This window comes from Equus caballus, chromosome 2 (assembly GCF_041296265.1).
Source record: "Equus caballus isolate H_3958 breed thoroughbred chromosome 2, TB-T2T, whole genome shotgun sequence".
Taxonomy (NCBI): Eukaryota; Metazoa; Chordata; class Mammalia; order Perissodactyla; family Equidae; genus Equus; species Equus caballus.
Genome location: NC_091685.1, coordinates 14,623,989 through 14,639,867, shown reverse-complemented (window position 1 = coordinate 14,639,867; position 15,879 = coordinate 14,623,989). Strand labels below are relative to the sequence as shown.

Genomic DNA, 15,879 nt, shown 5'->3' with positions numbered 1-15,879 from the left:
TTTGTACGTGCAAAGAGCACCAGCTGCCAGGCAGCCAGGCAGCAGGGAAGTGTGTGCTGCTACACACTCAGGCACACTCACACAGCTTCTTCCTCCCCAAACACACCCATGTCTGCCCAGCAGAAGCGGCCCCTGGATACTTGTCAGCAGCTGGACCCCGTGGTCTGTCTCTGACCCTGTCCTTGTAGACAGGCGAGCAGAGGCCAGCGAGAGAGGACTCTGCCTGGCTCGGGTGACACCTTCCCCGTCCCTCCCCTGCTGCTCTGGGCATTGACCGATACCCAGAGCCGCATGGCTGGGGCCTAGATCTCTGTGATGTTGGCGTATCTTATGTGTCGTTTGCATGTTTATTCCTGGTGGCTCCTGCTGCCTTGGGGATAGCAGCCACTGCCCAGCAGTGCCCTCTATTGGGAGGAGCCACCAGCCTCCGCGACCCCTTCCTCCCTCACCGTACTGGCCCTCTGTCCACTCCCCACTCCTGCTGTCTCCCCCCGACACCCTGTGTTTTACATGTTGAAGCTGCTCTGCCCCTGGCTCCTCCATGCTCAGAGACCCCCAGGATGAGGTGGGGCGTTAGGGGGGACAGAGCCGTGGACACAAGGGCTCTGTGGCAGCTGGCCACACCGTGTGACCCTGTTCTCCATCTGGACCTTGGGTTCTCACCAACCATCCTTCTGCCTCTTCAGGAAAAGGACCCATTCTCCGTCGTCCAAGGATGAGCAGTCAGTTGGGCTGAAGGACTCCTTGCTGGCGCACTCCTCTGACCCTGTGGAGATGAGGAGGCTCAACTACCAGACCCCAGGTAGGGCTGCTCCCCCAGACCACCTGCCCCCAGCCCCAGCCCGCAGGTCCCTGGGGTCTCCACTGAGGGACCTGGCCTCATGCCCCCATTTCCTGTTCCTGGTCCTCCTTTTTGCCCTCCTCCCTGTACCCATCCACTTGCCTGAAGTGACTGAGGAGCCCTTGGATCCCACAGCTGGACAGGTGCCCCAGGGCCCGAGAGCCTCTCAGAGGAGGCCCAGTTCTTAGCCTCTGACTCGTCTTTGGTCAAGGCCTCCAAATACATGCTAAAGACCCTCACAGAGCCCACGTCCCAGCCACAGGGTGGTTAGCGTCTGTGCCTGCCCTCTGGCCTCTCCACGTGAAAGAGGGGTGTGTTGGTGGGAAACACCACATTAGACACTTATGGTGGGGTGGGGTGCCGCATCTGACCTGTGTTGGATGCTGGCCCCAAACTTACCATGCAAGCTCAGGGCCCCCACACAGGGCTTAGCGCCTGCCCTTCCTTCCCCAGCCACTCTCATGTGGCCATCTGGCTCTCCCTTCTACCTGAAGTGTCACTCATTCCCTGTGCCCCAGCCGACAGAGCTCAGACCTCTCTCCTGGGGGACAGCCTCTCAGGCCGCCCCAGCCCCCACACAGGTCTGGGGGTCCTTTCTCAGCTCCCAGAGCTTCTGCTCCTTCCATCATGACACCTCTCCTCCTGGGCTAGAATTGCCTCGGTGACAATCCGAGCTCTGTGGAGCCAGGAGCTCTGCCTTGTTCATCCGCCATCCCTTCGATTGTGCACATGGTGGATTCTTGTTGAATGCCTGTGAAATGAACACACAGACAGCGGAATGAATGAGTGAACTAACGCACACACACAGGGTTTGTGTCTATATGAGCTAGTTATTACTGCATATTAAATTACCCCCAAACTTAATGACTTAAAACAACAATAATTAATGTATTATCGCTCACAGTTTTTGTGAGTCAGAAATTCAGACAGGAACACAGCAGGAATAGCTTGTCTCTATTCCAGACCGTCTGGGCCCTCAACCGGAGGACTTGAAGGTTGGGAGTTAGAATCATTTAAAGCAGGGGTCAGCAAACTATGGCCCGTGGCCAGGTACGGCCCACCACATATTTTTAAAAATAGAATTTTATTGGAACACAGCCATGCCCATTCATTTATATATTGTCCATGGCTACTTTCACACTACGAAGGCAGGCTTAAGTAGGTGCAATAGATACCTATGTCCACAAAGCCAGAAATAATTACTTCCTGACCTTTTATAGAAAAGTTAGTCAATCTCTGAATTCTGAAGAGTCAATCATCCACATGTCTGGTGGTTGGTGCTAGAGTCAGCTATGAGCCTGCCTGGGTTTTCAGCTGTGACAAGCCCGTGAGGCCTCTTCGTGTGGCCTGGGCTCCCTCACAGCATGGTGACTGAGTTCCAAGGGTCCACGTCCTGAGAGAGAGCCGGGCAGACCTACAGGCCGTTGCAGCCTGGCATGATCGTATCTGTGAGGAACCAAAGCTCCAGGATGCTGGGGGCCTGGAGGGCAGAGCAGCCTCCTCTGAGGGGGTGCCAAGCGCCTCTGGACTAACTCCAGAGCATTCATTAGTCCAACAAAGAGGGGGTGGGACGGCGCTCCCTTCGCTGGAAACGGCACGCTCGGAAGTGGCTCAGGGGCATTGAGTGTTGCGTGGCATTGAAGTTGGGGGTCTTGAGAGCTCCGAGATGAGACTGTAGGGTTAGGCAGGGGTCCAGTCACAGAGCACCAGGGGTTGGGTCTTCACCTTGAGAGTGCCAGGGAGGCATTAAAGGTTTTCAGCAGGGGAGCGACAGGGTCAGAATTGTGCTTTAGAAATACCTCTCTGGCTGCTGTGTGGAGACAGATTGGAGGGGGAGAAGGTGGGAAGGGAGACTGTTTAGAAGGCCACCAAGAAAGTGAGGGTGCTGAGGACATGGGGGGTGGCCGTGGGGGTTGGAGGGAAGGGCAGACTCAGGAAGCATGAAGGGGGCATGGGCAGCCAGGCTTGTGCTTGATTCCACATGGGTGAGGAAGTGGATCTCGGGAGGACGGATGCAGGCAGCAGCCGCGTCTGTGGGTCTGGACCTCTGTGCTGACACCTGGGCTGAAACCATGGGCGTGGGAGGTGCCGAAGAGCACACGGTGGTTCCAGCCTGAGAACAGGTGGGCTCTCCCGGGAGAGGAGGAGAAGGAAAAGAGAAGGGGGGAGGAGCAGCCAGAGAAAGAGGTGAAACATTGAGGAAGGATGAATGCAGAGTAGCCAGGAGGATTATGAAGGGGCAGCCAGAGAGAGCAGGAGTGTAGCGTCCCTGAAGCCTGGCGGGAGGGCTGTGCGCGAGGGGGATTTGGGGATTTACAAGAGCAGGAGGACCATTGGCCTCAGCAGTTGGGACCCTGGAGAGAGCGTAGTGGCTGAGTTTCAGTGGGTTGAGCAGCAGTGAGTGGGGAATGAGCAAGTGGAGAAAGAAGCCTGTTTCAGAGGCTGCAGGTGAAGAATCGGATGGGCAGGACCACAGAGAGAGGAGAGAGGGGTGTGGGATGGAAAAAGGATTTTCTTTCTTCCAATATGGAAATTGTTTGTGGACAGCGGTCATTTGAGTGAGCATTTAAGATGCAGGCGTCGGGGTGCTGGCCTGTGGGAGGAGAACCTGGAAGGCTGGCTCCAGAGCCCTGAGTGTGGGGGTGTGACTTAGCCTGGGGGCAGGGGGTGGGGATGCCTCTCTGAGCTCTGGGCCAGGAGACAATGGGAAGCTGTGAAGTTGATGTAACACGTTGCTGGCTGGTGGCCTGTTTTCTCTGGGATGAGAGGAAAGTGTTTGGAGCAAGATCACGAGCCGATATGGTAGCCTGGGTGTGGGCGCTGAGCAGATGGCCCAGGAAGATTGCTGAGTAGCATGAGGGCTCAGGGGTGATCCAGAGCCCTGGGGCTGCAGGGGCCCGAGGGAAATGGCAGGGATCCTGGCAGGGATCCGAGAGGACAAGGAAGGATGAAGAACAGGAAGTCCGCGGTGTGTTAAAGGCTGTGAAAGTGGCACCGTGAGGGTCACCAGAGGTGCGGAGATGTCAAGGAACCGAGGCTCCTGGCTGGGGGAGGCTTCCCTCTGGACATGGGCAGGCGGTGCCCGGGGTGCCAGCTGTACTCGGTGCATTGAGTGAACCAGGGACGAGAGAGCAGCACAACGGGGGCAAGCAGCACTCTCCACGGTGGAGGGTTTTCTTCGTGTTTTTTTAGTTCAGTAAATTTTTTTTTCTCCTATAATTGAATTTTTATTCTGAAAGTTTTTCAAACCCACAGAAAAGCAGAAAGAGTAATACAGTCATCATGTGCCTATCCTGGTGCACTTTTGTTTTTCACTGTACGTGCCTCCTCTCTCCATGTAAGAGCACACTTTCCTTTTGCCAGATCATCCAAAAATAGACAAGGTCAAGGTCAATTTTGATACCAGAGGGGATGAGGATTGATTTGGACCTAGAATTTAGTCATGAAGAGAGGCCTGCCCAGGCCCCCAAGGGTTGGGAGCGCTGGGCTCTGGGTGGGAGCTATGGTGGGACTTGCCCCACAGCCCAAGACCCCTCACCACCCCCTCATCCCCACCCCCCAGCTCCCTCTGCCCCCTCAGCCCCTCACCGTGTCTGACAGTGACATAACCCGAGAAGGTTAACGGGCCTTCCTCTCCTGCCCCGTTGTTTTTTGTCTTTTTTCTCTGCAGGTTCCAGTGTCCCCAGTTGCCCGAATATCTCAAGTTAGTTTTCCAAGTTCCCATGTTTGGGGGCTACTCTGGCTTCTGTGTCTGTTTCCTCTACTTTTTCTCACCCCATCACCTCCCTTCTTCCTTAGATTCTTCCCTCCCCTTTCTTCTCCTCATCTTCTTCCCCCTCCATCCTCCCCTCTTCCCAACTTGCTTCTGTTCTGCTTTTTCTCCCACTGGCCCCGTCTCTGTGTCTCTCCCTCTCTCGCCTCCAGTCTCAGTCTGACCCGTTCTGGGTTCCCTCCCTGTCTCCTTGTCTTCCTGTCTCCACATCTCCCTCCTCGTCTCTGCTTCTCTCTCTGTGTTCTTCCATGTCACTCTGCCGTGTCTCCGTATTTCGTGACCACTCCATCTACACGCTCCATGCAGGGACAGTGATGTCACTGAGTCTCCCATGGTGACTGGCGCCAGTGAGGGGCAGGAGGGCAGTCCACAGGCAGGGCCTATGGGGCAGGTGTTCCGGGTGAAGAAGCCCACAGCCCCATCCTGTCAGCCATCTGGCCTGGGAGGGAGGAAGCCTCTCATCCCTCTTGAGAACCCTCCAGGTGGGGCCCTGGTGCCCCCACTCAGCGCCGTGTCACACGGACACGCTCACATGTCCTCACAGCACACACACTTCCCTCTCTCTCCTCTGTCACCCTCCAGCCGCTGTGTGCTCCGCCATCCCTGTCGCCGCATGTGCCGCTGTCTCCATGCCACCAGTGCCCGGTGCTCCATGGTCACACATGTTCACATGTGCACATACATGCATTGGGGCTGTCTCCACCACCCTGCTCAGGCCTTATGCTAACTCTGCCTCTGTGTGCCCCCTCCCCCAGGTATGCGAGACCACCCTCCTATCCCAATCACTGACCTGGCGGACAACATTGAGCGCCTCAAAGCCAACGACGGCCTCAAGTTCTCCCAGGAGTATGAGGTGAGATGCCCACCTGCCGCCGTGTGTCTGCCCCTGGCTTAGCACCATGCCAGCTCCTGTCCCGCCTCAGGCCCCAGCTAGAGATGTGGGGCTCCAGGCTTCCCCACAGCACAGGTTGGAGGGCTCAGCAGTGGCGCCTGGCTGAGGCCCTTTTAGGTACCCCAAGTCTGGACACCCACACACATGCCCAGATGCTAACAGAGGCAGACAGAAGGTCACGTACACACACACACACAGATAATAATAACAGCTGACGTTTTTCAAGAGCTTACTGCAGGCCAGCACTGGGCTAGGTACTTTGTGTGCATCATCTCCTTCAGTCCTCTCCCCTGTGAAATGGGTACTGTTACTATCCCATCTTACAGATGAGGAAGCTGAGGCTCAGAGAGGGGAAGTGACTTTGCCATGGTCAAACAGCTGATGAGCAGTGGAGCCAGGATTCAAACCCATGCCTCCTGACAGCCGGTGCCCTGCCCCGGGTGTGCTCAGACGGTGCAGATCACAGAGACAGGGAGGCAGGGACTGGAGGCCTGCTGCTCAGGCTGCACAGATCCCTTGCTCGGGACCTCCCATGTGCTCACTTCACTCTGCCCTTGACTCCTGCTTGCCAGTGGCTCAGACTTCAGAGCGCTGCTCCCTTGGCCTGGGATCTGAGGGCTTGCCCAGCTCCTGGTGCAGGCCCAGCACAGGTTTCACCCTCGATCAGTGATGGATGGATAGGTGGTTGATGGGCTGGCTTAGCGCAGCCTGGGAGCTTGCTCCCCTTCTAGTCAGATGTCCACCTTCAGCTGTGCGTGGCGTCCTGGGGTGTGATTCCCCTTCCAGGGGCTGTGGGCCAGGTTTCTGTAGAGGAAATTGAGCCTGGCAGGCACACTGACGAACATGTCTGATGCGAGGAGAGTGTGCCGTCTCTTGCCTGCAGAGCGCCTGCTGGGGCCCTGCTTTGCATAAGGCCGTGCTGCAAGGGTAGTGGAGCTGGTGAGTCGGGCTCCCTGCCTTCAAGTCTTTATCTGGCAGGGAATGCTTTCCATGGTCTTCTGCCCGCACTCATCCAGTCCCATGTCCCACACCTGCCCTTCCTTCTGATGAGGCTCTGGGCCTCCCTGTCTGGGTTCACAGCATTCCCCCTTCCACCTTCTGCCTGCTTCTCCCCTCCCGTCTGAGCTTTCCTTACAAGACACTCCTCCTCCAGGAAGCCTTCTCTGGCCACCCCAGCCTGCCATAGGCTTTCCCTCAGCCAGGATCCTGTAGCTCTGTGATCTTTAACCATCAGTCATTCATTCATCACGCATTGTGGAGCACTTACCGTGTGTCACTCCCTGTGTGGGGTGCCGGGGATGTGGAGACAAATGCCCTCGGGGAGCTCAGGCAGTGGGGAGACGAGTGCAGTCAGTCATTAACGCATCAACCTTGAACATGACAGTCTGCCCAAGTATGACTCGGACAGACGTGTGGGACAAGGTAGGCTGACAGCATTGAAGCAGGCTGAGGGGTGGGGTGTGCTGGGGGTCTCACAGAAGCAGTGTGTGCTGTGGTGTGGAGACCAGCAGGCTGGCACCAGAACTTGGAGGATGTCCTGTGCTCTGCTGAGAACTTTGGACTATATCCATCTGTAAAAGGAGGGTGGTGCCGGGACCTGTTTCACAGGAGGATTAGATGAGGGAGCACATGCAGGGTGCCTAGAACAGTGCCAAGTGCATGGTAAGTTCTCGCCAAGACTCAGCTGTTGTCCTTCTTATCATCAGAGGTGATGAGGAGCCCTGGGGGGCGCCAAAGCAGGAAATTGATAATGACATCTACATTTCATGAGGATTGTGCTGGCTGCGGGGCAGAGTGGGGCGGAGTGGGGCAGAAGTGGAAAGGCAGGGAGATGCACACGTCTGAGTTGGGGTGGCTTGGCCGAGGCCAGTGGCAGCAAGTTAGAGCCGGTGGGGGGAGGTGGGGGAACTGGCACGTGGTGACTGATGGGACAGGCACAGAGGGGTTGTGAGGATGACTTCCAGGTTCTGGCTGGGGTTTGGGGTAAATGAGTCACGGTGCCTTTCGCCAAGATGGAGTCCCAGCAGCAGAGCCAAGTTTGGAGGGGAAGCTGAGGAACTCAGCTTGGCAAGAGTTGAGATTGAAGGACCTATGGGACCTCCAGGTGGGGATGTCCAGGGGGCTGCTGGCTCTACAGACCAGGCCTCAGAGGAGACCCTGGGCTGCAGCTGGGGTTATGGGCAACTCCGGCGTATGGGTGTGATATCCTGCGAGCTAATGAGGTCCCCTAGGAAAGGTTGTAGAGTGCCAAGAGGGCCTGGGAATGAACCCTGAAGGAGTGCTGTGTCCTGCCTATGGGAATGGCTGGTGGAAGGAGAGGAGACAGAAGGAGCAGCCAGAGAGGTAGGAGGAGAGCTGGACAGGGTGGTGTGGCAGATGTCCAGAGCCCTTGGCAGTGTCAGGTGCTGCACAGCTGGCTGCCATTGCTTCATCTTGTTCTGCACTCATTTCATTAGTTGGGTCTAGGGCTTGAGGGACTTTCCCCCACCCCCACCTTAGCCCTGACCACTCTACTGGGCAAGAGGATTTGGTATCATAGTCAGAGGCATCTTTGGTCCATCGCCCTCCTGACAGGGGATGTGGCGGCCTCTGAGCTCCATGGCTGGGGGAGCTGGTGCTCACCCTTAGCTGGCACCATGGGATACAAGGGCTGCCTGTGGTCTCAGAGTGAAGGCAGGATGTGGGCACCACCTGGTAAGGCTGGGTCCCTCTTGGGGGCGGTAGGTAAACCTCAGCTCTTACCCCACTCCCCGTGCCTTCTCCATTCCTTGCAGTCCATTGACCCTGGTCAGCAGTTCACGTGGGAGAACTCAAACCTGGAGGTGAACAAGCCCAAGAACCGTTATGCAAATGTCATTGCCTACGACCACTCTCGAGTCATCCTCACCTCCATCGATGGTGAGCCAAGGGCGGAGCCCCCTCCAAGCCCCTTGCTTTCCTCTTCCTTGCTGGCTGGGGTGACGTTTTTCTCCTACAGAAGAGACCCATACATCCCAGGGGTGAACCGAGTTATGGTGGGCTGGGCTGGGGGCCCTGGGATAATCCGCCCCCATGTCCCTTCCTGTCCATAGGTGTCCCGGGGAGTGACTACATTAATGCCAACTACATCGATGGCTACCGCAAGCAGAATGCCTACATTGCCACACAAGGCCCACTGCCGGAGACCATGGGCGATTTCTGGCGGATGGTGTGGGAACAGCGCACGGCCACTGTGGTCATGATGACGCGGCTGGAGGAGAAGTCCCGGGTAGGACTGTGCAGGGCCCTGCCAGGAGGTGGGGTGGGAATTACTCAGCCACAAGGTGACTTCAATCACCTTTTCTGTCCCTGTGGGAAGAAGCTTCTCAAGGGATCCCCAAGTGCTCTTGTTTTCCTGGGGTGTTAAATCGTGTTCCCAGCTGCTGGGTGTTCCTGGGATGTGGCATGTTCCCCAGACGCTAGTGGGTTCCTAGGGTGTTAATATGTTGCTCCAGATGCTGTCATTTTCCAGGACTGTTAATATGTTCTCTAGTTGCTGGCATGTTCCCGGGATGTTCACATGTTCCCCAGATGCTAGTGTTCCTGGGGCTTTAACACATCTCCTAAGTTAATTAGTGGAAAGAGCTGCTGTTATCTGCTTTTGCCTGCAAAGCATTGACTGGAACATGAAATTTACAGAGCTTGAAAATGGCGCATAAACGTTATGGGTAAATTTGGCAGAAAATGTGCCTGGTGTGATCCGGTCATGAATAAATAATTTTCAGTTCCAGCATGAGAACCTGATGTGGCTTGGTGAGGGGGTAGCACAATGGGTCTGAGAGCTCCGGGCTGGAGGGGCTATCAGCCAGGTAGGCTAAGACCTTCCACTCTGCTTCTGCCCCAGGGCCCCTGCCTGTCTGAACTCTGGGCCCCTCCAAACACCCTTGCACCCTTCCCTGCTTGTCCCTCTGCAGGTGAAGTGTGATCAGTACTGGCCAGCCCGTGGCACTGAGACCTACGGCCTCATTCAGGTGACCCTGCTGGACACAGTGGAGCTGGCCACGTATACTGTGCGCACCTTCGCGCTCCACAGGGTATGGCCCCACCCCAGTGCTTGTCCCCACTCTGGGCCCTATAAGGACAGTGGTCTGGTCTGAGCATGATGTGCTGTGGGTGGGTGAGCCCGGAACTCGGTGTGGCGGTCAGGGTCTCGCAGGTGTATGAATGCAGTGACGGCTGGTGGCATGTGTGGAATGAATGGGAACAGTGCCTTGAGCTCCTTTAGGCTGCCCCATGTGGTTTCTGAGTTCCATGAAAGAGTGATGGGTCTGGCCTCAGTGGCGGGTCATTCTGCCCTGAGTCTATAGTAGGCAGACTCCTAGTCACACCGTCTGTCCCTGCTTTTCTCCAGAGTGGCTCCAGTGAGAAGCGGGAGCTGCGCCAGTTCCAGTTCATGGCCTGGCCAGACCATGGGGTTCCCGAGTACCCGACCCCGATCCTGGCCTTCCTGCGGCGGGTCAAGGCCTGCAACCCTCTAGATGCAGGGCCCATGGTGGTGCACTGCAGGTGAGGGGGTACAGCGTCTCTCCAGGGGTGGGGTGGGAGGTGGGGTGGATCTCTGCCCCGAGCTGAGCCCGTGTCCTGCAGTGCGGGCGTGGGCCGCACGGGCTGCTTCATCGTTATTGATGCCATGCTGGAGCGGATGAAGCACGAGAAGACAGTTGACATCTATGGCCATGTGACGTGCATGCGATCGCAGCGGAACTACATGGTGCAGACAGAAGACCAGTATGTGTTCATCCACGAGGCGCTGCTGGAGGCCGCCACGTGTGGTCACACAGAGGTGCCCGCCCGCAACCTCTACGCCCACATCCAGAAGCTGGGCCAAGTGCCTCCTGGGGAGAGTGTGACCGCCATGGAGCTCGAGTTCAAGGTGGGGTCAGGGGTAGGCCTATCTGGCTCCAGGGGCCTGGACTAGGTCAGGGGGATGATCTCCCCAGGAAGCCAGGCTTGACCAGCCCCTCCCTCTTGCTAGTTGCTGGCCAGCTCCAAGGCCCACACATCCCGCTTCATCAGCGCCAACCTGCCCTGCAACAAGTTTAAGAACCGCCTGGTGAACATCATGCCCTATGAATTGACCCGAGTGTGTCTGCAACCCATCCGTGGTGTAGAGGGCTCTGATTACATCAACGCCAGCTTCCTGGATGGCTATAGGTCAGCACACTTGTGACCGTCTACCACGCCCTGTGGGTACCTAGGCCTCCACCTGGCTGGTTGGGGGCGCAACAGAGTAGGGCTAGCCCAGAAGACCAGAGTGGACTTCCTGGAGGAAGGGTGATCTGAGCAAGGCCCCAAGGGACTAGGCAGTCTTGGGGAGACCATAGGGGCAGCAGCACCTCCAACATGTCCAGTCTTATGTCCACCCCAGACAGCAGAAAGCCTACATAGCCACACAAGGGCCTCTGGCAGAGAGCACCGAGGACTTCTGGCGCATGCTATGGGAGCACAACTCCACCATCATCGTCATGCTGACCAGGCTTCGGGAGATGGGCAGGGTGAGCGCCCCCTGCCCAGGGCCCATCTCACACCTGGGAGCACCTCAGCCACCCCTTCACTGTTCTCTCCTTTCACACCTGGCCTCTCATCAGCATAGCCTCAGACCCCTGTTATCACCACCTGAAGTCACCTGCCCCAGAATCCTCTGAAACCTGGAGCTCCTCTCGCCCAGTCCTCCCCACCTGATCTTGTCGGTGGGCCCTTTGTCCACAGGAGAAATGCCACCAGTACTGGCCAGCAGAGCGCTCTGCTCGCTACCAGTACTTTGTTGTTGACCCGATGGCTGAATACAACATGCCCCAGTATATCCTGCGTGAGTTCAAGGTCACGGATGCCCGGGTGAGTGTGGACAGGGAAGTATGTCTGTTTGCATGAAAGTGGTCTGTAACACTGCCTGAGCGCATGTGGGATGGGAGCTGCCTGCATGGTGCCCTAGCTCAAGCTGCAGGAATCTGAGGTTGGGGTGCAGGTGTGGGGGCGCGAGCACATCTCCCGGGGTGGCTGTGTCATTATACTACCCACCTGCCCTGGTGGGGCTGCAGCCTGGGGCACAGGCACTAACCCTGTCACCTGCGCAACTTACCCAGGATGGGCAGTCGAGAACGATCCGGCAGTTCCAGTTCACAGACTGGCCGGAGCAGGGCGTGCCCAAGACAGGCGAGGGCTTCATCGACTTCATTGGGCAGGTGCACAAGACCAAGGAGCAGTTTGGACAGGACGGACCCATCACAGTGCACTGCAGGTGGGGCTGACCCCATGGAGGGCTGGGGTGGGCAGGGGTCTGTGGGCCTGGTGGGCAGGACCCCTGACCCGGTGCTGTCCCTGAGCAGTGCCGGTGTGGGCCGCACCGGAGTGTTCATCACTCTGAGCATCGTCCTGGAGCGGATGCGCTACGAGGGCGTGGTTGACATGTTCCAGACCGTGAAGACCTTGCGGACACAGCGCCCGGCCATGGTGCAGACAGAGGTACGCAGGCCAGCTGGCCGGTGCATAGGCCTGGCTCTTCACAGGCACACATCACCGACGTTTACCATTGCTGCTCTGCCTGGGGCGCCGGGGTAGGATGAGCGGGATGTACTCCTCACTCAGCAGCTTTGCACTGAGCACCAGGGGTGTACCTGGCTCCTGGCTAGGGTTAGACATGGCAGTTCTTATGGGGTCTAGGAGCAGACTGGGGTCACAGGGGGAAGGCAAGTTGATGTAGGGCAGTGGGGAAGGGAGAGAAATGAACCTTCAGAGGTTCTTTCAGGCTCTCTGGGCACTGCCTGGGACAGATGTGTAGGTCTAGCACCGGCTCCTGGCCAGCAGAGGCTAACCCCATGGTCCACCGGCCACAGTGTGAGTGCCCTTGGCAGTGTGTCGGGGGTGTCTGCTGGCACCACCCACGCTGACCACCCCCCTGTCCTGGCAGGACCAGTACCAGCTGTGCTACCGCGCGGCCTTGGAGTACCTCGGCAGCTTTGACCACTATGCAACGTAACTACCGCTCCCCTCTCCTCCGCCGCCCCTGCTTGGGGGCTCCGGAGGGGACCCAGCTCCTCTGAGCCATACCAACCATCGTCCAGCCCTCCTGCACGGATGCTGTTGCTGGCAGAGCACAGCCCACTGGGATCACAGCGTTTCAGGAACATTGCCACACCAAACGGAGAGCCCAGAACCCCCCTGGCGAGTGGGTGGCCCGGCAGGCAGGCGCCATGGCCCGTCTGTGTCCATCGGGCCCCCCGGAGCCTGCTTCGAGCTCTCTGTTCCGCTACCGCAGTTCTCATGCTTCTTCTCATGGGGTGGGGATGGGGGCAAAGCCTCCCTTTTTATACATTAAGTGGGGTAGACAGAGAGATTCTAGCCTCTTCCCTCTGATTTTTCTTTTTGCAAATCCTTAACTGCAGAGTGGGCCGCTGTGGGGGTTGGGGTGTAGTTTTCCTTTTTTGAGTTCACCCTGGATCCTTTTTCTGTATGACTTACTGCTGAAGGACGAACACGCCCTCGTGTGTGGAGCTGGGGCCGCCAGCCTGTGCGGAGGCCTCACCGAGCCAGCGGCTCTCCCAGCGCTTCAGACAAGATCCTGTTTCAGCCAAATGCAGGGAAACACGATTTTTTTTTTTTTGTAAGCTTCGTTTTGTTTTTCCTTAAGAGCCTTATTTTAGGCCCCACAGACAGTGGTGGGTGGGGAGGAGTGAGGAGACACTCATCCCCAGTCGTCTGTTCCGTGTGTGTGCAACATTCACAGCCCAGAACCACAGACGTGTCTAGGGGAGCCTGGCAAGGCATTCCTCATCACCATCGTGTTTGCAAAGGTTAAAAAAAGCAAAGACAAAAAACACAAACAAACAAACAAAAAAATCAAAAAAAAAAAAACCCGAGAAAAAAAATGAATCATCCCCTGGCCTCTGCTTCAACCCCCAGGAGGGGAGGTGGCTCTGTGCACCTGGGTTCCCAGGGAGCCGCAGGGCTGACTTCTGGGCCCACGGGGCATCGCTTTTGCCCCCAGCATTGCGGTATGGCATGGTGTTGGTAGGCTGTGGGTCTGGCTGCATGGCCAAGGCGATTGGCACAGGGCAGAGTGTGTGCCACGCCCCACACACCTCAGGGCCAAGCAGGGGCGCGGCTGGCCCTTCAGGTCCAGGCCAGTGGGCCTGGGAGCACATGTCTGTCCTCGGAGCAGGGGCCAGATGATTTTCCCTCCCTGGTTTGCAGCTGTTTCAAAGCCCCTGAGAATTGCTCTTTTCCACTCCTTCAAGATGCCCTCATAAACCAATGTGGCAAGACTACTGGACTCCTCTCAATGGTACTATAATCAATCCTTATTACGTCAGCTTGCTGAGGGGCAGGGAGAGGGCCTCTTCCTCTGGGCAGCACTATCTAGATAGGTAAGTAGGGGCGGGGAAGGGTGCATAGAGGTGTTAGCTGAGGGATGTGGAGCCCACGTCCCCAGATCTAGCTAGGCTCAGTGAAGATCAGCGATCCAGGGTTGGTAATGTTGGCCGAGACATTCATTTTTACCTTGTGGATGCTAGTGCTGTAGAGTTCACTGTTGTACACAGTCTGTTTTCTATTTGTTAAGAAAACTACAGCATCATTGCATAATTCTTGATGGTAATAAATTTGAATAATCAGATTTCTTACAAACCGGGCCTCTGTCTCAGCTCTTTCTGGAACCAGAATCTGGGCTCTGGGCTCTGTCAGTCAGTACTTTGGGGCAGGTTCTGGAGACTTCCTGCTCCTAAGCAGACAGTGAGGCCATCTGGAGTGTTTGTGACAAGACGGGCTCCTGCCATGGTACCCATTTTTAAAAAGAAGCAGTTATAGACCCTAAAGACTGAGTCACCAAGGGCCAGGCCTGAGCCACCAGAGCGCGTAAAGAGCACCCCACATGGGACCCAGCTCCCTGGGCTGAGAGTATACCCTTTGCCTCTCCTCACCCTTAGGATGTTCTGGGTCACCTTGTCAGGAGCTACTGGGACTCCCCCTCCAGGAGCCACACTCCCCGTCTCCCATCACCACCTCCCTCTCCTCTCCTGCTGTAAGGAGAGGTCTGGCACTGTGGCAGTGGCGGCCGTGACAATGTAGAAATTGGTTGCTGAGGACTCTTGTAATTCTTGCAGTGTAGATACTGGACACTGTGGTCACCTTGCCCCTGGACACACAGCAACCTTGGCTTGTTGAGCCCTGTGGCCTCTCCACTTGTAATCAGACAAGTCCTCCCAGGTTGTCAAACCTTGGAACTTCTGGGGACACAGCGATAAACGAGACCCAGGACAAGTGGGGAAGAGAAATACATAAATCACCAATTATCAGACTGTAGAGTGTCTTGACAAGCCCAACACAGAGGTGCTGTGGGTGCACTGAGGCAGCACCTGACCCCATGGCGGGGTCAGGGAAGGCTTCCTGGAGGAGGTGACACAAGCTGGATTCTGAGTGTTTCATAAGGTGAGTAGTAGTTAGTTTAAAAAGGTGGGAAGGGGCTGGCCCTGTGGCCGAGTGGTTAAGTTCACGCCACTGTAGGCGGCCCAGTGTTTCCTTAGTTCAAATCCTGGGCACGGACGTGGCACTGCTCATTAAACCACACTGAGGCAGCGTCCCACATGCCACAACTAGAAGGACTCACAACGAAGAATATACAACTGTGTACCAGGGGGCTTTGAGGAGAAAAAGGAAAAAAATAAAATCTTTAAAAAGGTGGGAAAAGCATTTCTGATGGAGAGAGCAAGTTGTACAAAGGCTTGGAAGCATGAGACCAGCAAATATGAGAAACTACAAGGAGCATAGTATGACCAGGGTAGTGCGCCGGTGGGCTAGAAAGGCAGGCTGGAAGCAGCTGAGGGGTTTGAGTTGGTTGTGAAAGGGATGCAGGTGTCCCTGGCAGGTGGAGTGCCTCTGTCTCATCCTGCGCCGCCTCCATCTTGGTCCTCACTGCACCCCAGTGTCGGCAGCCGTCTCAGGGCTGTGAGTGACCCAGGCCTGGGATCAGGGCCCTTCTTGGTTCCCCCAGCACCTGGTTCAGTGGCTGGCATATTTGTTCAGGAAAACAACACCTTCATTGCGTTATCCTTGATGGCATTAAATTTGAATAATTGTTTGCTAAATAAAAGAATGAGTCATTAAACATTTTCAAATGAGGGGTAAATACCAGATTGTCACTTGAGGAACAAGAGCATCAGAACCGCTCCGGCCGGCTCTGCACACCATGCTTTATGGACGTGATCAGTGAGCCTCGAAGCAGCCCGCAGTGCAGAGCCTCTGCCCTCCACAGAGAAGGAGCCTGAGGTTCACGTGGATTAACTCGTCCAAGACCACAGGGCAGGTGGCAGGTAAGCACCAGAGCTGGGACCTGCACCCAGTTGTGTCTGCTCCAGAGTCCCT

The 15,879-nt window shown here is 56.6% G+C and overlaps 1 protein-coding gene across 32 annotated transcripts in view; it reads left to right on the top strand.

The window, feature by feature from the left end:
- PTPRF (protein tyrosine phosphatase receptor type F) overlaps positions 1–14,145 on the top strand; it is an 86,788-nt gene extending 72,643 nt beyond the window's left edge. For 17 of the 32 annotated variants that reach the window (XM_023631733.2, XM_023631788.2, XM_023631760.2 and 14 more), the window contains 13 exons: positions 687–802; positions 5,369–5,466; positions 8,280–8,403; positions 8,577–8,752; positions 9,438–9,557; positions 9,875–10,029; positions 10,111–10,396; positions 10,499–10,677; positions 10,892–11,018; positions 11,233–11,358; positions 11,607–11,761; positions 11,850–11,985; positions 12,431–14,145. In XM_023631733.2, coding sequence (XP_023487501.2) covers positions 687–802; positions 5,369–5,466; positions 8,280–8,403; positions 8,577–8,752; positions 9,438–9,557; positions 9,875–10,029; positions 10,111–10,396; positions 10,499–10,677; positions 10,892–11,018; positions 11,233–11,358; positions 11,607–11,761; positions 11,850–11,985; positions 12,431–12,499 — 1,867 coding nt within the window. In that variant the 3' untranslated portion in view covers positions 12,500–14,145. Of the gene's footprint in view, positions 1–686; positions 803–4,511; positions 4,545–5,368; positions 5,467–8,279; positions 8,404–8,576; positions 8,753–9,437; positions 9,558–9,874; positions 10,030–10,110; positions 10,397–10,498; positions 10,678–10,891; positions 11,019–11,232; positions 11,359–11,606; positions 11,762–11,849; positions 11,986–12,430 lie in introns of all 32 variants that reach the window. The other 15 variants (XM_023631725.2, XM_070260133.1, XM_070260122.1 and 12 more) reach the window with 1 other exon arrangement.
- Positions 14,146–15,879: the final 1,734 nt, after the last annotated feature.